Below are 20,523 nucleotides of genomic sequence, written 5' to 3' on the forward strand. Positions count from 1 at the left end.
CTGATGAAATTGCTGTTCAATATGATCTTGTTGCCATCTGATGCACATTCAGATGTCATATATCAGCACTGCAGAGCTCTCCCTGCAGAGCTCTCCCAAATTCTGACTTGTGCTCTGATATCTGCATCACTGATTTCTGCACTCGTAAAAGCCTGGGTTTTCTGTACGTTAACACTAGAAGCTTATTACCTAAAATGGATCAATTGAAAGTGTGGGTTCACAGCTCCAATCCAGATCTGTTGGTCATTACGGAGACGTGGTTAAAGAAGAGTGTTTTGAATACTGATGTTAACCTTCCTTGTTATAACCTTTTTCAGCAAGACAGATCTTCCAAAAGGTGGGGGAGTGGCAATCTTTACCAAGGATCACCTTCAGTGCTCGGTTGTCTCCACCAAGTCTCTCCCCAAACAATTTGATTTGCTGGTTTTAAGCATTCAACTTTCAAATAGCTCTTTGTTGACTGATGCTGGGTGCTGCTTGTCCTGCTTGGTGACTTGAACATGCTTAAACCACCTGATCAAGTCCAAAAGCAATGGGACTCCCTAAATCTTTCTCAGATTATCACCAATCCCACAAGGTGGGACTCCAAACACCCAGAAAAGGCTACTCTCCTCGATGTTATCCTCACAAATAATCAGTCTGGTGTTTTCTGTAATGACCTTAGTGATCACTCTTTTACAGCCTGTGTTCGTAATGGCTGCTCAGTGAAACGACCTGTCCTGATTTGTCATAGACAATTGCTAAAAACACTTTAATGAGCAAGCTTTCTTTCATGAACTGGCCTCTAAAATGGTATAGAATCGGCTTGATCCCCTCTGTCGAAGACGCTTGGACCTTCTTTTTTGATATTTTCAGTGGTATTGTATTAACAAACACACCGCTATAAAGAAAAGAATTCAGCCCCTGGTTCGACCGTGATCTTGCAGAGTTACTCCACCTCAAGAATTGCATTTGGCGAAAGGCTCGGCACACGCATTCTCAGGTTGACTGGCTATCATTCAGGCAAATTAGAAATAAGTGCACTCAGGCCAAAGTTAGTTACTTTAAGGAGCAGTTCTCTTTTTGTGGGTCTAACCCCAAGTAGTTCTGGAAATCGGTTAAAGACCTGGAGAATAAACCCTCCTCACAGCTGCCCGTGTCCCTTAATGTTGATGATGTGGTTGTTACTGACAAGAAGCACATGGCTGAGCGCTTTAATCACCACTTCATTAAGTCAAGATTCCTATTTCACTCAGCCATGCCTCCTTGCCCGTCCAACATTTCCTCATCTCCCACCCCTTCTAATGAGACTATCCCCGATGCTTCTCCCTCTTTTTCCCCTGCCCCGCTACAAAGTTTCTCCTTGCAGGCAGTCACTGAGTCCGAGGTGCTGAAGGAGCTCCTTAAACTTGACCACCAAAAAACATCTGGGTCAGATGGTTTAGACCCTTTCTTCTAAGTTTGCTGCAACTATCATCGTCAAGCCTGTCTCTCCTTTCTGGGGAGGTTCCCATTGCTTGGAAGGCAGCCACGGTTCGTCCTTTATTTAAAGGGGGAGATCAAGCTGATCCTAACTGTTATAGGTCTATTTCTATTTTGCCCTGTTWATCAAAAGTGTTGGAAAAACTTGTCAATCAACTGACTGGCTTTCTTGATGTCAATAGTATTCTCTCTTGTATGCAATCTGTTTTTTGCTCAGGTTATGGATGTGTCTTAAAAAGGTCCTCAATGATGTCACCATTGCCCTTGATTCTAAGCAATATTGTGCTGCTATTTTTATTGACTTGGCCAAAGCTTTTGATACGGTAGACCATTTCATTCTTGTGGGCCGGCTAAGGAGTATTAGTGTCTCTGAGGGGTCTTTGGGCTGGTTTGCTAACGACCTCAAGAGTGCAGTGTGTAAAGTCAGACAATCTGCTGTCTCAGCCACTGCCTGTCACCAAGGGAGTACCCAAAGGCTCAATCCTAGGCCCCAAGTTCTTATCAATTTACATCAACAACATAGCTCAGGCAGTAGGAAGATCTCTCACCCATTTATATGCAGATGATACAGTCATATCCTCAGCTGGCCCCTCCGCGGATTTTGTGTTAAATGCTCTACAACAAAGCTTTCTTAGTGTCCAACAAGCTTTCTCTACCCTTAACCTTGTTCTGAACACCTCAAAAACAAAGGTCATATGGTTTGGTAAGAAGAATGCCCCACCTCCCACAGGTGTGATTACTAGCTCTGAGGGTTTAGAGCATGAGGTAGTCACCTCATACAAGTGCTTGGGAGTATGGCTTGATGGTGCACTGCCCTTCTTTCAGCACATATCAAAGCTGCAGGCCAACGTCAAATCTAGACTTGGTTTCCTCTATCATAATCGCTCCTCTTTCACCCCAGCTGCCAAACTAACCCTGATTCAGATGACCATCCTACGAATTGCTAGATTACGGAGACATCATTTATAGGTGCTCTCGAGCGGCTACGGGTGCTCTCGAGCGGCTAGATGTTCTTTACCATTTGGCCATCAGATTTGCCACCAATGCTCCCTGTACACATCACTGCACTCTATACTCTTCTGTAAATTGGTAATCTCTGTATACCCGTCGCAAGACCCACTGGTTGATCCTTATTTATAAAACCCTCTTAGGCCTCACTCCCCCCTATCTGAGATATCTACTGCAGCCCTCATCCTCCACATACAACACCCGTTCTGCCAGTCACATTCTGTTAAAGGTCCCCAAACATCCCTGAGTCGCTCCTCTTTTCAGTTCGCTGCAGCTAGCAACTGGAATGAGCTGCAACAAACACTCAAACTGGACAGGTTTATCTTAATCTGTTCATTCAAAGACTCAATCATGGACACTCTTACTGACAGTTGTGGCTGCTTTGTGTGATGTATTGTTGTCTCTACCTTCTTGCCCTAATGTTTGTACCATGTTTTGTACTGTTACCATGTTGTTGTTATGTTGTGTTGCTACCATGCTGTGTTGTCATGTGTTGCTGCCTTGCTATGTTGTCTTAGGTCTCTCTTTATGTAGAGTTGTCTCTCTTGTGATGTGTGTTTTGTCCTATATTTATATTTTATTTATTATTTTTAATCCCAGGCCCCCGGCCCCGCAGGAGGCCTTTTGCTAGGCCGTCATTGTAAATAAGAATTTGTTCTTAACTTTCCCAGTTAAATAAAGGTTCAATAAAATTATATAGCCATGTTATTGGCTACTCCCTGTATTATAGCCATGTTATTTGCTACTCCCTGTATTGATAGCCATGTTATTATGCTACTCCCTGTATTATAGCCTAGTTATTTTGCTACTCCCTGTATTATAGCCATGTTAATTTGCTACTCCTGTATTATAGCCATGTTATTGGCTACTCCCTGTATTATAGCCATGTTATTGGCTACTCCCTGTATAGTAGCCATGTTATTGGCTACTCCCTGTATATAGCCATGTTATTGGCTACTCCCTGTATATTAGCCATGTTATATTGGCTACTCCCTGTATATAGCCATGTTATTGGCTACTCCCTGTATAAGCCATGTTATTGGCTACTCCCTGTATTAGCCATGTTATTGGCTACTCCCTGTATATAGCCATGTTATTTGGCTATCTCCCTGTATTATAGCCATGTTATTTGCTACTCCTGTATTATAGCCATGTTATTTGCTACTCCCTGTATATAGCCATGTTATTGTTGCTACTCCCTGTATATAGCCATGTTATTTTCTATCCCTATTAGAGGTCGACCGATTAATCGGAATGGCCGATTAATTAGGTTACAGGAAATCGGTATTTTTGGGCGCCGACATTGTCCTGATTTTTATACCTTTATTTAACTAGGCAAGTCAGTTAAGAACACATTCTTATTTTCAAGGACGGCCTAGGAACGGTGGGTTAACTGCCTCGTTCAGGGGCCAACGACAGATTTTCACCTTGTCAGCTCGGGGGATACAATCTTGCAACCTTACAGTTAACTAGTTCAACGCAATAACGACCTGCCTCTCTCTCGTTGCACTCCACAAGGAGACTGCCTGTTACGCGAATGCAGTAAGCCAAGGTAAATTGCTAGCTAGCATTAAACTTATCTTATAAAAAACAATCAATCATAATCACTAGTTAACTACACATGGTTGATGATATTACTAGATATTATCTAGCGTGTCCTGCGTTGCATATAATCTGACTGAGCATACAAGCATACAAGTATCTAAGTATCTGACTGAGCGGTGGTAGGCAGAAGCAGGCGCGTAAACATTCATTCAAACAGCACTTTCGTGCGTTTTGCCAGCAGCTCTTCGTTGTGCGTCAAGCATTGCGCTGTTTATGACTTCAAGCCTATCAACTCCCGAGATGAGGCTGGTGTAACCGAAGTGAAATGGCTAGCTAGTTAGCGTGCGCTAATAGCGTTTCAAACATCACTCGCTCTGAGCATTCTAGTAGTTGTTCCCGTGGCTCTGCATGGGTAACGCTGCTTCGATGGTGGCTGTTGTCGTTGTGTTGCTGGTTTGAGCCCAGGGAGGAGCGAGGAGAGGGACGGAAGCTATACTGTTACACTTGCAATACTAAAGTGCCTATAAGAACATCTAATAGTCAAAGGTTAATGAAATACAAATGGTATAGAGGGAAATAGTCCTATAATTCCTATAATAACTACAACCTAAAACTTCTTACCTGGGAATATTAAAGACTCATGTTAAAAGGAACCACCAGCTTTCATATGTTCTCATGTTCTGAGCAAGGAACTGAAACGTTAGCTTTCTTACATCATATTGCACTTTTACTTTCTTCTCCAACACTTTGTTTTTCCATTATTTAAACCAAATTGAACATGTTTCATTATTTACTTGAGGCTAAATTGATTTTATTGATGTATTATATTAAGTTAAAATAAGTGTTCATTCAGTATTGTTGTAATTGTCATTATTACAAAAAAATAAAATAATAATAGGCCGATTAATCTGTATCGGCTTTTTTGGTCCTCCAATAATCGGTATCGGCGTTGAAAAAGCATAATCGGTCGACCTCTACTCCCTATATAAAGTTATTTTAACTGGTCATTGTTATTCAATCTTATTCACCATTTTTTTATCTTTAACTCTGCATTGTTGAAAAAGGACCCGTAAGCATTTCACTGTTACTCTACACCTGTTGTTTACGAAGCATGTGACAAATAATTGTTTTTTTAAAGTTAGGCACCCACCGCCAAACAACAAGCAATTAACTTTCTGTTCACAGTCACAGCAATCAGTCAACCATAAGGTGACTAACACTGATTGCGAAGCCATGGTAAAAGTCATGATGATGATAATGAATTGTTTCCAGCAGTGCGCTGAAGTGTTTTTCTATTGACCTTGGTTGCTCCCTAGCTGGGTAACCATGGTAAACAGACTGTTTTGTTTTCAGGTAAGAAAGCAGCTAGAAGGCCAAAATAAAGATAATTGTTTAACCTGAAACAAACTGAGTTTAAGACTGAATAAGGTCGTCTTGGCTGTAGCCAAAACGTGACTAAGAAGAATTGTTTCGACAGAATTGTATATATGGTTCATATTAAGAATACAATCTGTATACAATTCTTCCGAGTCACGCATCATATCATGGCTATGTTGGCTGTGGCGCTTACTGTTTTACTGTGTCCGTCTTTCCCCACTCCACATAGAACCCCACCGCTGTAGGAGAAGCTGAGGACAACAAGAAGCACAAGTCAGGAACAGAGTGAATATCAGTCCTTAAAGCAAATGTGTGTGTGTTGTATTATACTGTATAGGCGTGTGGTTCGCTCAATGAGGACAATGGGCCAGGAACACACAGGGGAAAGTCAAATGTGAAGAGGAGTTACATAAGAGGGGAGATGTGAGGTGAAGAGGTGTGTGCGTTTATATGTGAAGGGTCACCTTAGTGAGGTCAGCAAGTGAGCATGGGTATTGTGGCCGAGCGTGTGCGTTTGTGTGTGTGAACGGTCACCTCAACGAGGACAGTGAGTGAGCGTGGGTCTTGAACATGGCCAAGCAGTTGGCCTTGAGGTAGTTCCAAACCCGCACCACACTCTGAATGCCGGTCTGGGCCGAGGCCAGCACTGTGCTGTTCCCATTGAACGTGAGAGCAGACACCTGACAGCACAGAGACAGCACACTGTGAGGTGACATTGACGCCACTTTGACAGTGACAAAATGCAGCGCTAGTGTCAAAAAAGACCACGGAACTCTCATTACCTGCTGTGGCATTTCATTCAAAACCTGTTATAGTACAACGTCTACAGCACCAGCCAGGCCAAGTATTTGAAGTGGCATGGCCTACTATGACAACAGCGGCGCTGTTTGTGAGTGTGTGTTGTGTGTGTATTCAGGATATTTCATTAAACTGTGTGTTACACCTTATCAGTGTGGCCGATGAAGAACCTCTGCTGTCCGGAGGAGATCTTCATGGAGACGATGATGGCGTGACAGGGATACACCACTGTATCCCCAGACTTAGTCCATAGAGCCTACAGGGAGAGAGGTAGTAGATTGCTATTTATAAATCGAGTAGTTTGAATCCTGGATGCTGATTGGCTGAAAGCCATGGTATATCAGACATTATAAACTGGGTGGTTCAAGCCCTGAGTGCCGATTGACTGAAAGCCGCAATATATCAGACCGTATACTACAGGCATGACAAAATGTACATTTGTACTGCTCTAATTACGTTGGTAGCCAGTTTATAATAGCAATAAAGCACCTTGAGTGTTTGTGGTATACGTCCAAAATACGGCTGTATCAAGGCACTCCGAGTTGTGCATAAGAACAGTCTTATGTGGTATATTGGCCATATACCACACCCCCTCGGGCCTTATTTCTTAAATATACAGTATTTGTGTATATGATGTATCGTTTTGTCATATATGATCTCACAGAGAGAGAGAAACTCATATCTGATATTATATTTGTAACATCTCATATACGGCAACGATGGATCATAAGTTTTCCTTTATTTATTTCACATGACGTACAGGACATTTTAACCCCCTTTTTCTATCTTGTCTCATCGCTGCAACTCCTCAACGGGCTCGGGAGAGGCGAAGGTCGAGCCATGCGTCTGCCGAAACATGAACTGCCAAACCACGCTTCTTAACACCTGCCCGCTTAACCCGGAAGCCAGCTGCACCAATGTGTCGGAGGAAACAGCATTCAACTGACGACCGAAGTCAGCCTGCAGGCACCCGGCCCGCCATAGGGAGTCGCTATAGAGCGATGAACCAAGTAAAGCCCCTCCCCGGCCAAACCCTCCCCTAACCCGGACTACGCTGGTCCAATTGTGCGCCACCCTATGGGACTCCCGGTCACGGCCGGTTGTGACACAACCTGGGATCGAACCCGAGTCTGTAGTAACGCCTCAAGCACTGCGACGCAGTGCCTTAGACCGCTGCGCCACTCGTGAGGCCCCTGTGTGAAAACACATCTCATAGCGTAAACAAACACAGTGCCACCTTGAGACTTACACATTTCATAGTGGCTCCCCCGAAACCAATGATTCTATTGAGCCTGAGGATAGGGTCAGGATGCAGCTTCTGAGTAGACAGAAACAGGATTCACACAAATAACTGCATGGGTTCACACAATATTCTGTACAATATCATTGTACGGAAACTAACAAAGTCGTCAGGTGTTTCAAAAACTGAAGTCAATCTCTTTTTTCTTGTCTTTTCTTACCCGCTGTTGGGATTCCTTGGCTATTGGAAGAGTGACAGGTCTTGAGACTGCTGTACAAACAATCTAGAAACGCAAAGAGACGAATACGGAATCCTTCAACAATACAGAAACAAAGCAGTGTGTAGGAGCAGGGAAGCACAGGAAGTGGCTTTGTGAAAGAGGTCTGTTACATAAAGGTGGGGTGTAAATTGAGAGGCGTGTGTGTAAGTGCTAAATGGTGTGTCTCACCTCCTCTACGTCACTGTCATCTCTGTGGGTGTTGATGTCATCCTCGGTGTGGGCGTAAACGTGCACGCCCCCATCGTCCGTGCACGGTATCCTGACAGCCGAGCGGTGCGACCTGGAGGTCCTCGACCCCTGACCTTTTCCCAGGTTGTCACCATGGCAATGCCAGTCGTCCTGTGATGTGTCTTGGCCGTTCAGGCCAGATGTGACCACTCCCAGCTCAGCAATACTGGACGTCTCCAGAGTGGTGCGATGCCTCGGGTGCTGGGGGAGGAAACGGCACATCAGGTTATGACAATGCGAAATACAGCCGTTTGTAAATGTACACAGAACAGTCAGTCTGACACAGACTGTATACAGAAAATGGGACGACCACAGATATAGACATATACTTAGAGCATGAAAATACCATTTCAGACACAAAGAACACACACACAAACCAACCACCCACCCACCCAGGCTATTGTCTTACTAGTTTGGGGGTGGTGATCTGCTGGATGAGTGACACTCTGTCCTGCACTGGTTTGCTGATGTTCACACTGCGAGACATCTCTCTCATGGGACTCCTCTCTGCTGGGGAACATGCTGGGGCAAGACAACAATAACGTGCTGTTACTACAGAATTTGTACTGTGCAATTAATGTTTTCATTCTACTGTAATTATACACTAAGATAGTAATCACTGCATTTGTCACAATTGCTGCTTAGGCACATGTATTCTTAACTTCATAGGAATTACTGAGGTAAATCAAACATTCATAGGCGTTATAGTGCTGTCCACTTACTAGATACAGCGCTGGGATAGCCTTTCTGAATGGAGTCAAAGGGCATCTTGGCTCCGTCTGATGGAAACCTGTTAGAATAAACAAAGTAGCAGTTTTAAACATAAGAAGCATTTGAAAGGCAAGATGACACTTCAATACCGACTGTAACTAGAAAATGTGCATAGCGTCAGCCATTGATTTGAATTGTGACAGTAGCTCGATTCACCCTGTCTATGGTAACTGGATAGCGGTTCATTAGGGCATACCGGTGCAAAACGTTTGAAAATGTTATTTAACAGACAATGAAAACAAGCAGTTATTTTTGGACAAGTCCAGGTAGTCCCTCGCTTTTTTAATTCAGTTTTCTCCCATTTGAATACCACCCTGGTAAAGCCACCCACCTGATGTAGTCATAGAGGTCATGCCAGCTGCCTCCCTTGGGCACAGGGAAGGACATCTCCCTAGGCATGGGGCCTGTGCCCAGAGATGATGCCAACCCGGCCTGCTTTGCCTCATTGAAGGACACTCCTGGAGGGAAATGAACAAAGGATAAAAAGATGAGGAATTTCTTGAAGAATATTGAAGAGATAGATTAGCCTTGGAGCCAGGATAGAACCTTGAGGGAGGCACATTGAATGAACGCAATTGATTGCATCCCCACACAGCCTGCTCAATTGCACTGTGGTTGAATTGAATAATTAATAAAAATAAGTACTTCAAACTCAGGAGATAGCCATGAATAAATAGGTTCAGCTGTTTTTGAAAAATTTCAAGTACCAAAAAATGCACCACAAATTCAGGAAATGGTCTGAAATAAACAGGTTGAAGGTACAGCTGTTTAACATGTTCTAAACTAAAAAAATATGCCAAACTAAGGAAATGGTCTTGTAAATAGGCTCAGCTGAAGGATTCTCTGCATTTGAACTATTTCTATAAAAATGCAGAGATAAGGCCCTGGCCTTTGAACATCCTGAAGAAAATGAGCCCTTAACCGAAATATATTTTTGTTTAACTGTGGTAGCTATACACTCACCGGACAGTTTATTAGGTACACCACCCCGTTCATGAAAATGGATCGCTCCTACAGACAGTGAGTCACGTGGTCATGGCTTGCTATATAAAGCAGGCAGACTGGCATCGAGGCATTCAGTTACTGTTCGATTTAACGTTTGAATGGGCAAAACGAGTGACCTAAGCAACTTTGAGCGCGGTATGATCGTTGGTGCCAGGTGTACCGGATCCAGTATCTCAGAAACGGCCAGCTTCCTGGGCTTTTCACGCATGACAGTGTCTAGGATTTACCGAGAATAGTGCGACAAATAAATTAAAAAACATCCAGTCAGCGGCAGTTCTGTGGGCGAAAACAGCTTGTTGATGAGAGAGGTCAAAGGAAAATGGCAAGAATTGTGCAAGCTAACAGACTGGCAACAAACACAGATAACAGCGCAACACAACAGCGGTGTGCAGAACGGCATCTCGGAACACACAACATGTCGATCCTTGTCACAGATGGTGTGGTCATCTGCTGCAAAAGCCAGAGTTCCACTCCTATCAGCTAAAAACGAGAAGAAGCGGCTCCAGTGGGCACACGATCACCAACACTAGACAATTAAGGAGTGGAAAAACATTGCCTAGAACATGACAGCGAGTTCAGCTTACTTGAGCGGCCTGCTCAGTCCCCAGACCTCAACCCAATAGGGCATATTTGGGATGAAATGGAAAGGGCTGTTCGCAGCATGAATGTACCGCCGTCCAATCTGCAACAACTGCGTGATGCCGTCACGTCAGCATGGACCAAAATCCCTGTGGAATGTTTCCGACACCTTGTAGAGTGCCTCAAAAAATTCAGGCTGTTCTAGGGGCAAAGGTGGGTCCGCCCCGGTACTAAATGGGTGTACCTAATAAGCTGGCTGGTGAGTGAATGTTTCTACACTGAATGGGGTCTTAAGTGCAGTGCTCTGTTCACAACCACGCGGGCCTTGAAAGCTCCCCGGACCTGCCAACCCTGTCCAACTTTTTAGAGTACCAGACGCATGCGGCAAATTGGAGATTCATGTGCTTAGACAAACATTATGGATCACACCTGGTTCAGTTCGGTCCTCTGAAAAGGTATTTACAAAACATAAATAAAAATGTCATACTGATAAGTACAGAACATATAAAATAAATATGTTTTGTGGAATTAGCACAGATTGTCTGTATGTTTATTCCATTACATGTACAGTATAGAAAGGAGATAATTTTATATAACGTTTTTCTTAGCACATGCCCCCAAGTTTAGTCTCTATAGTAGAGGAACGCTTGTCACCTCTCAAACAGGGCCAATCACTAGGGCCAGCTCACAAGTATTGGCTTTTTAGACACAGTTCCTAATCAACACTAAAAGTAAAATCATTTTGAAAACATTAAAACAAAAACAAATGATTGCATCGACACAGACCGCAAACTGACAACACAAAGCTTAAGTAGGCTACCGCAAAGGGAATCTGAACGCTGTTCGCTAGAAGAGTCCGCTGTTTCAGCCTACGTAGAGGTGCCTATTGTATTTCTTTGCAGCGCATACATAATTTCAGAGTTTTGAAGATGTATAAAATCTCAAATCTAGTGCAAAGGCATTTTAGAAGCATTGCCTCTATAGCAAATACCAGACACTCATTCATTCTTCATCGCGCAGTCTTCTAAAATCCCGACTCCATTTAATGCCAATATGTATATTTATTTTTGATTATACTTTTGTAATGCTTTTTGTGACGTGGATCATAATTACAGTTACAGTCTATCAGGTTGCGTGATGCTCGTAATGTTACGTGGAAAATACAACTAATGGGACGCAGGATTGTGCAACCAGTTATTTTTCGAACTTTCATTTAATTTCTTTCACTAGCAAATGGAGTGAACTGCTGGTACTTTACAGGCCGACTACACCGCCCGCGTCGCGTGCGCAAGTGTTGTAAAAGAAATGTAGAAATCTATATTATTCAATTATTGCACCCACACTGCTCGCACATGCCAACGAGCGTCTGCGTTGCCAAACGCTAACACGGAACCCAAACCGGCTGCGCGCGTGCGCCATCGTGCATAAATGTATTTTGTCCCCCCACACCAAACGCGCTCACGACACGCAGGTTAAAATATCAAAACAAACTCTGAACCAATTACATTAATTTGGGGACAGGCAAAAAAGCATTAAACCTTCATAGCAATTTAGCTAGCACTTGCTAGCTAATTTGTTCTATTTAGCTAGCTTGCTGTTGCTAGCTAATTTGTCCTGGGATATAAACATTGTTATTTTACCTGAAATGCACAAGGTCCTCTACTCCGATAATTAATCCACACATAAAACGGTCAACCGAATCGTTTCTAGTCATCTCTTGTCCTTCTAGGCTTTTTCTTCTCTTGACTTTATATTGCGATTGGCAACTTTCATAAATTACGTGCATTACCGCCACCGACCTATTTTGTCTTTCAGTCACCCACATGGGTAAAACGAATGAGGAGATGGCACGCGACGCGAGCGGTGTAGTTAGCCTGTAAAATAGAAGTCAGTTCTATTTGTGACGCAGATCGCGCTGCAAGTGCTGCCTCTCCCATCTCAGGGAACATTCTTCCTCAATGACAAAAGCTGACACATTACTACTAATAAAAAAGGTAACTAATAGCTAGTTCTGTGGAAACAAAAACATTGAGCCAGGAATTCTCTCTCAGATTGCTCACCAGAATGCAGTTTCATTTTGTGCACATACACAGTGATTGGTAAACCTGACATGAAGCATCTAATACTATACTACATTATAATCCTATTATAAAATCCTGTAATAGCTTTGGGTCTCAGTCTCACCAGGGTCGAGCACCAGGTCACTGGTGAACATGTTCTTCACGGACATGTTGGCACACAGTTTGACTGTCTTCAGGTGGCTGTGGCGGCGGTTGAGGTAGACAGAGAGAACGTACTGCAGGTCCATCATCAGACAGGTCCAACGCACCGTAGAGGGGGCGGGACCCACCAGTCCTGGCCAATAGAAGAACTTGGTCATGATCAAGGAACACCACAGTACAATTGTAATTAGCTGGTTTAGCCATGTTCAGTGAAGACATCACAGAAGGCAAAACTCGACAAATCTGTTTCAAATTACCAGCTTTTAGCTGTTACAATTCAACCAGTTTTGCTTGAACATGATTGTTGTTGGACATGTGTCACTATGTTCAGTGAAGACGTATGTTTTTACCGTGTCTGGCTGTTTTTGCAGTGCTCTCGTACACCGAGCCCTTGGCCGCTCCACACAGGAAGGGGAACTGCAGCCAGGTGGCTGTGGACTTGAACTCCTTAAACAGGTTGGAGAAGGAGACACGGATCACCTGGCCCTCCTACAAAAAACAGCAGAGGAAACAGGGAGGTCAAATATAGTACCTGTAATTCTTATGGTGGGGTTGTACTGGAAATTGGTAAAAATGTGAATACTTATGTACAGTTTAGTTCGTTTGAGGTAAAATGGACTCTAAACAACGTGATGAAACTTTGCTAGTTTCTTGATTCGGCAAGGAGCAACAAAGTCTTGGGTTGCAGAAGTAACAACCCCCATAATGTAGCAGCAGCACACATAGAAATATAATTAATAGATGAATTCTGATTCTATGGCAGCACATGCAATCAGGAGCGAAGGAGAAAATGTGTGTCTAAAAATATGTTTTTATTTTTGCTATTCAAACTGTTACGGAGACCGCGTCATTAGCCTGGCCAATTAGTCATCCAAAATTCCAGGACCGTCACAACCCTGCATCTTTGCAACCATGATGAGAGTGATAAGTGATCCACTAAACCCCTAGGCAAATCTAATGACAGAATGATATAGTGTGTCCAACTTTCAAGCATGGCTTTGGGTGCCCTTGGGTAGAAGAAATCAACCTTGTCAAAATGAGGTACTAGGTCTTGTGTATTGGGGTTCTGCCGCAGAGCATCATAGGGGTTTGTATGTGTTAAGATGAGCAAGTTCAAATAAATGGTTGAACTCATTCCTGGTCTCCCGTCTCATTATTATAAAGATTTGGTTTTGAAACTCACGAGACATAACAAAAGACTGCCGACGAGTGAGTCTGAACATACAGAAACTATTCTGTCTGGAAGAAGTCCGTTTCAACAAGTTTAAATTGTTATTTTCCCCGTGGTACAGTCTAGGCTAATGTTAGCACAGTGTATTGCTAGCAGAGGCAAGTGCAGTTGAACTAGCTAAGAGAGAGAGAGTAAGCATCGTCATGGACGGACGGAGCAGGGGGGAAAAAATGAATTTTAAAGGGAGGAATATTCAGTGAGTAAAGGAAAATAGATGAAGATGAACTTTGAAATTAAAAAAACTGCTACATTAGCAAACTTGAGGATGAAACGTTAGTGAGTGAGATGAATGACGATCCCGTGACAGAGGAAAATATTGCTGTGGCAGAACAGAATGTTGCCATGGTTGAAGTGAGTGATAATCAGAAAAAAGCCTTTTGAGAAACATTTTTTGTTGTTGAAATTGTTGGAAACACTGGACAGTTTGATGAAAGCATTGAGCAGTGGAGCTCATATACAGAACGGTTTGACTATTTTGTTCTTGCAAATTACAATGATGAGGACAAAATTGTGGTTACATTTTTTTGTGTTATGGGGCCAGGGACATTTGGTTTGCTATGCAGCCTGCTACAGCCAGACAGGCCAGATATTGTGGAAATACTGAAAGGACACTTTTCACCAAAACCACTAGTTGTTGCTGAAAGGTTTAGGTTCCACCAAATAAATCAGGAAGAGAGAGATTCAGTGACAATGTTTGCTGCTGCATTAAATAAACTAAATCAGAGCACCGTGAGTTGAATGATGTTCTAAATGACACTACTAGAGACAGAGTGAAACTACTATAAGAACATTTTGAAGATAAGTACACAACGCAGAGGATGAGAGGACTAGGATTAACAATCAATAGGAGTTGGTTTTCAATTCAACATCTGTTTAGAATCTGTGGAATGTCACTCCTGAACTCAGAGCTGTGTGTGCTACGGTCTGTACATTGAGTCGGGAGCAGGACACTTATATGGCCATTGGCCAGTTGTCCTGCAAGGACTTCTGATTGGTCAACCTTAAGCTAGGGTGAGGGGTTATAAATGGAATCCTGTTCCTTTGTTCGGTGGAGAAAAGCTGAGGAGAGGGGAGATTGAACATCTACCTCCCAGCATAACATCTTGATTTGTCCTTCTCAAATAAACCTATTTTTCAGCCGCTGATTTGCTTTGGAGTTTGTGTTATTGAAGAATAACATCAATTGCTAACACTACACAAGAGACTATTGACTTAAAGTAACCTGACCGTGGCAAGGGCCATTGAAGTCAGTGTGTCCATGGACCTAGATGATAGAGGCTCTGCAGTTGTGTACTTTTCCTGATGAACTCAACTGAGAATCAGAGACAGGGAAATCAAGGCACATGCTTCCGCTGTGGCAAAGCGGGACATCAGGGGGGGAGTTTGTTATAAAGACGTGCTGATGTAAGGACTACAATTGCCGAGCCTGTGAGAAAAAGGGCACCATCGAGCTCAGAGAAAACGTCAAAGACTGAAAACAAACAGATATTCCAACAAAAGAAAAATAGATGTTCACGCTGTTGAGCAGGAGAACATTGAGGTGAGAGACTCAGACAAGGAAGTCACACTGAAAATCCTGACTGTTGCTGGGGGGGGGGGGGGGGGGCATGGCTACTATGTCTCTCTCTTACTAGATGGGCAGCCAGTACATATGGAGATTGACACAGGGGCAGCTGTATCTCGTGTCAGACACAAACCAACGTTTTTGAAAGCACAACGCTTAACTTATACTATCAAACCAAAAATCGAGGCTGACTTCGAAGCTCTAGTTAAGAACACAGTACTGGAGCTGGTCAGCGTGAGTGAATGGGCTACACAACAAACACTACGAGAGATAGGCGGGCACCTCAACGCTTGGACTTATAGAATAGACTCTCCCAACAGTTCATGTAGGAGGAGTTGCGTACTGGGGTTGTGCCGCAGAGCATAATGGGGGTTTGTATGTGTTAAGATGAGCACGTTCAGATAAATGGTTGAACAAATTTATGTCTCATCATGATTTAATTGTTATAAAGACGTGGTTATGAAACCCACGAGACAAGGAACCCAGATAGAGTCAGAGACAAGGTAGATGCGACAAAACGTATAATGGTGGCAAGAAACCATACGGGCAATCCCAGGGGGAAGGTCACCCTGACAAAAAAAGTGAATTATTCCAAAATGAAACCATGCTCATACAGTAATTATCCTTAAGGTATATATACTGACCAAAAATATAAACGCAACATGTAAAGTATTGGTCCCATGTTTCATGAGCTGAAATTAAAGATGTCCCCCAGAGCTGTTGCCAGATACTTTCATGTTAATTTCTCTACCATAAACCACTTCTAACGTTGTTTTAGAGAATTTGGCAGTACGTCCAACCGGCCTCACAACGCAGACCACATGTAACCAAGCAAGCCCAGGACCTCCACATCAGACTTCTTCACCTGTGGGATCATCTGAGACCAGCCACCCAGACTGCTGATGAAACAGAGTATTTCTGTCTGTAATAAAGCCTGTTTGTGGGGGAAAACTCATTCTAATTTGATGGGCTGGCTCCCCAATGGGTGGACCTATGCCCTCCCAGGCCCACCCATGGCTGTGACCCTGCCCAGTCATGTGAATTCCATTGATTAGGGCCTAATGAATTTATTTAAATTGACTGATTTCCTTACATGAACTGTAACTTAGTAAAATCGTTGAAATTGTTGCATTTATATTTTTGTTCAGTATATTTGGAAGTGCAGACATTATTTAGGTACTATTCCATCTGCTGACATTTTATAAAAGTTCCAGGATGACAACAAATGTGTTACGATAGATGTTTATAAAGAAATCTTTAAGATTTGAATGTCAATGGGTGTAATATCCATAACGGTTGTATTTCCACTCTAAAGTAATAATGGAAATTACATCCTTTTCAAATGTTTCCTTTTTTCTGTGTTCAACCAAGCCTTTCCTTCAAAATGCCTATTCATGTTGACCTAAGAGACTTACAAACTCAAGACTTCTGCTAATATGTTCAGTCTCCCCAAAATCTTGCCCATTTCATGTTACAACCATAATGCCTCTTTTTGTTTTATTTGGCCAACACGCCAATATTTGGGTATACACTATATTCCAAGGGGACCTATAGACACACACATCAGAAGCTTCATTTACATTTTGTTTGTCCATTCTGTGAGACATTCAAGTTGTGATTTTGCCTGCAAATGTAACATCCATAAAGATGGAATCAACAATACCAGTCATGATTATGTCTGGTAACTTATCAAGGAGAGTTCCATGGTTGAATATCTGAACAGCACACGAATTCATAAAAGGTCTCGGAATAGTAGTACTGATCTAGGATCAGGTCCCCTACTAATCTTATTCATTATGATCTAGAGAAAACTGATTTTAGACCAGCACTCCCACTCAGAGGCTTTATGAATATGGGCCCTGGCTAAATGCAAGGATATTAGAATAACATAATCCCCTAAAACCCTAGACAAGACAATAACAGAGCTGAACGTGAGACTCGAGGTGCTAAAACCTAGACTGTATTATAGAGACACTAAAACAACTAGCCTAATGAACTACTGTAGGCTTAAAACTTAGAGAGATTTATATTACTCGTTCAATAATTTTATGGATAAATCTAAGAAGCTTAGAAGGCTTATTTTCCCAATTAAGATCTCAACTAAATGCCATAATCCCCAATGAACGGTGGCAAAATAACCTTGGGTTTTAAATCCATAGGAATTACAGCACTTCCAAAATGAAAGGTTGGGTATAAAACACATGAAGCAGCCAATTCTAGCAAGTAGATCAATACCACAAGGAACAAGTGGTGTTCTACTGAGAATCAGTTCCAGAGGCATGCTACTATACTGAACAAAAATATAAACGCAACATGTAAAGTGTTGGGCCCATGTTTCATGAGCTGAAATAAAAGATTCCAGAAATTCTCCATATGCACAAAAAGCATCTCTCTAAAATGTTGTGCACAAATTTGTTTACATCCCTGTTAGTCAGCATTTTTCCTCTGCCAAGATAATCCATCCACCTGTCAGGTGTGGCATATCAAGAAGCTGATTAAACAGCATGATCATTACACAGGTGCACCTTGGACTGGGGACAATAAAAGGCCACTCTAAAATTTGCAGTTTTGTCACACAACACAATGCCACAGCTGTCTCAAGTTGAGGGAGATTGCAATTGGCATGCTGACTGCACGAATATTCACCAGAGCTGTTGTCAGAGAATTGAATGCTAATTTCTCTACCATAAGCCGCATCCAATGTCATTTTAGAGAATTTGGCAGTATGTCCAACCGGCCTCACAACCACAGACCATGTGTAACCACGCCAGCCCAGTGGGTGGTCCTATGCCTTCCCAGGCCCACCCATGGCTGCACCCCTTCCCAGTCATGTGAAATCCATAGATTAGGGCCTAATGAATTTATTTCAACTGACTGATTTCCTTATATGAACTGTAACTCAGTAAAATCGTTGAAATTGTTGCATGTTACGTTTATATTTTTGTTCAGTATAAAAACAGGTATTGAGTGTCGTGGAAGTGGGAGAGAGAAGAGACAGACTGTTCTGAATAGTAATGTTATTTGACCTTTAACACGGCAAATTCCTTAGAATWATGAGGCATATATTTCTTTTATCAGTGCTATGCCAATCCATCATACTATCAAAATACTAAGTACTATGCCCTTGTTGAATAATAACATGCCTCACAACACAGAGATCCTATAAAAATCAGTTTTATAAAGTATGTAATTACATGCCTGATAATGCCATTGTGTTCCTTCCTATTCTCGAAAACCCAACCCTAGGCAACACAGTGACTAGGGTCTGGTTTGATGGACTCTTTTGGCATTGAGGAACTACGTCACTTCCTAGGTACGCTTGAATAAAATACTAAATATTTGCTAGCAAGATGGAGATCACAGAGGTTTTTTTGCAAGAGGTTAGTTTGTATTAACTAGATTAACTAAAACCACTGCAAATGTTTGCCTCGTGATTTGTTGGTTGAGTATTTTTTACGCTTATTGACAAAGGCAGTGACATAGGTCCTCTATCATTGAAACCAGACCCTAGTTCCTTCAATTGGAATGACAACCACAATGGAGTGTGCCAACACAGAAAATAATGGCACACCCAAGCTGTACATAACAATGCTGAATTCAACCCAAGAAAGGGCCGGGGTTGAAAACCATGTCCCCAGTCAGTACCTCAGCAGCGATGTCCAAATGCACTACAAAGTGTTTGGCAGGGCTGGGTCTGAAGAGCAGGTAGAGGTAGCGTCCTGTCAGCCCCAGGGACTGAGTGCTGGTCTTGGGCAGAAGGATGTAATTGCTGGCTGGAATGGACCCCCGGATCCGAAACACTGAACACATCAGTGTTTTGTCCTGTCAAAATGTCATAATGAAAAGTCACAATTAAAAGCAAACTGAAGACCTGGGGTGAATCTCAAAAGTAGTTTCTGATTCCTCACTTCCATCTGACATGAGCAGGGGCTTTGGATGAGAAGGTCTAAAGGGGGTCAACCTCAGAGCTTCTCCTCACTTCTCTGATATTTTGAGGAGGGGAGAGAGTGGGCACAAGGTATTGTGTACTTTTGACATGATTGCCACCCCAGGTTGCCTCCTCTCTCCAATGCAGGGTTGATTAATAACAGTGATTTGATAAGGTATAAGAGTAGAATGTTGCCTACCATATAGGTTGTCACATCTCCCTCTCTTGAGGTCTTCTTCCATTCCTCAACTCTCATGTGTTTGAAGATGTTGACATAGGGGTGTTGCCACACTGTCAGGCACAATAAACATTGAATGGCACTAGTTTTAAATACTGTAAATGCATTTAACGTTAGCTAGTTGGAATAGTTGTCATAATTCATTACTCTGTATTTTAACAACTAGCAGTGAAATACGTTCGCTGGTAACCTGCAGTGACATGCAAATAAACCCTTTACCTCTCGACGTCATTGTAGCAATATGTCAGGGAGTCCTTTCAAGTTACTTAGCTAACGTTAGCTAGTAAGTGAATTCACCTGTTGATATCTGGCAAAATATGTACTATACTGCTGTACGGTGGCTTTGCTGTGCTATCAACTCGACCTTTGGTAACAAAGGTATAATCAACATTTAACGTGCTTTACGAAAGAAGTACATATCTTGTCTCACTCCATACTTTACTTTAAATTTGTGCAAGCAAGGTTTTTTATGTTCTTCGCCATGTAAACAACAGATTTTGGCATGGCAATCTGTATTCTCCCGCTACAATCGCCGCTGTTTCCAACGGTAATACGTAGTCACGTCTTTACGTCCCACGGTGCCTCTGGGAGCGGTAGTTCAGGACCATAGAGAGCAAAAGTAATGGCGTTTTTTTGTAGGCATTAACGCCACCATGGCTCGTTGTGCAAATTAATGTGGTTTTGTGGTAAACACAGGTTTATGAGATCTTATACGTTTTGCTCTATGTGATAATCTTCATCAGCTAACATCCCATTTTGGTAATTTCTAAGCATTTATGCAATCAAAACAAGCACACAAATGCTTCATAATTCATAAAGGTAATGTTAACTGACTGATATATCATAGAACAAAACATACACTATATATACAAAAGTATGTGGTCACCCCTTCAAATTAGTGGATTTGTCTATGTCAGCCACACCCGTTGCTGACAGGTGTATAAAATCGAGCACGCATCCACAAAATCGCCATTGACAAACATTGGCGGCTGTAGAATGCCCTTACTGATGAGCTGAGTGACTTTCAACGTGGCACCGTCATAGGCTG

General features: G+C 42.5%; 1 protein-coding gene across 2 annotated transcripts in view; it reads right to left on the bottom strand.

Moving 5' to 3' along the window:
• wdr90 (WD repeat domain 90) overlaps positions 1–20,026 on the bottom strand; it is a 46,637-nt gene extending 26,611 nt beyond the window's left edge. For both annotated transcript variants that reach the window (XM_024007118.2, XM_070448326.1), the window contains exons 1-14: positions 19,695–20,026; positions 19,437–19,528; positions 18,955–19,131; positions 12,865–13,003; positions 12,477–12,647; positions 9,040–9,166; positions 8,660–8,727; positions 8,347–8,459; positions 7,878–8,138; positions 7,650–7,712; positions 7,439–7,507; positions 6,335–6,445; positions 5,926–6,071; positions 5,585–5,642 (exon numbers count right to left, since the gene is read on the bottom strand). In XM_024007118.2, coding sequence (XP_023862886.2) covers positions 5,585–5,642; positions 5,926–6,071; positions 6,335–6,445; positions 7,439–7,507; positions 7,650–7,712; positions 7,878–8,138; positions 8,347–8,459; positions 8,660–8,727; positions 9,040–9,166; positions 12,477–12,647; positions 12,865–13,003; positions 18,955–19,131; positions 19,437–19,528; positions 19,695–19,707 — 1,608 coding nt within the window. In that variant the 5' untranslated portion in view covers positions 19,708–20,026. The remainder of the gene's footprint in view (positions 1–5,584; positions 5,643–5,925; positions 6,072–6,334; positions 6,446–7,438; positions 7,508–7,649; positions 7,713–7,877; positions 8,139–8,346; positions 8,460–8,659; positions 8,728–9,039; positions 9,167–12,476; positions 12,648–12,864; positions 13,004–18,954; positions 19,132–19,436; positions 19,529–19,694) is intronic.
• Positions 20,027–20,523: the final 497 nt, after the last annotated feature.

Source organism: Salvelinus sp. IW2-2015, linkage group LG18 (genome assembly GCF_002910315.2).
Source record: "Salvelinus sp. IW2-2015 linkage group LG18, ASM291031v2, whole genome shotgun sequence".
Lineage (NCBI taxonomy): Eukaryota > Metazoa > Chordata > Actinopteri > Salmoniformes > Salmonidae > Salvelinus > Salvelinus sp. IW2-2015.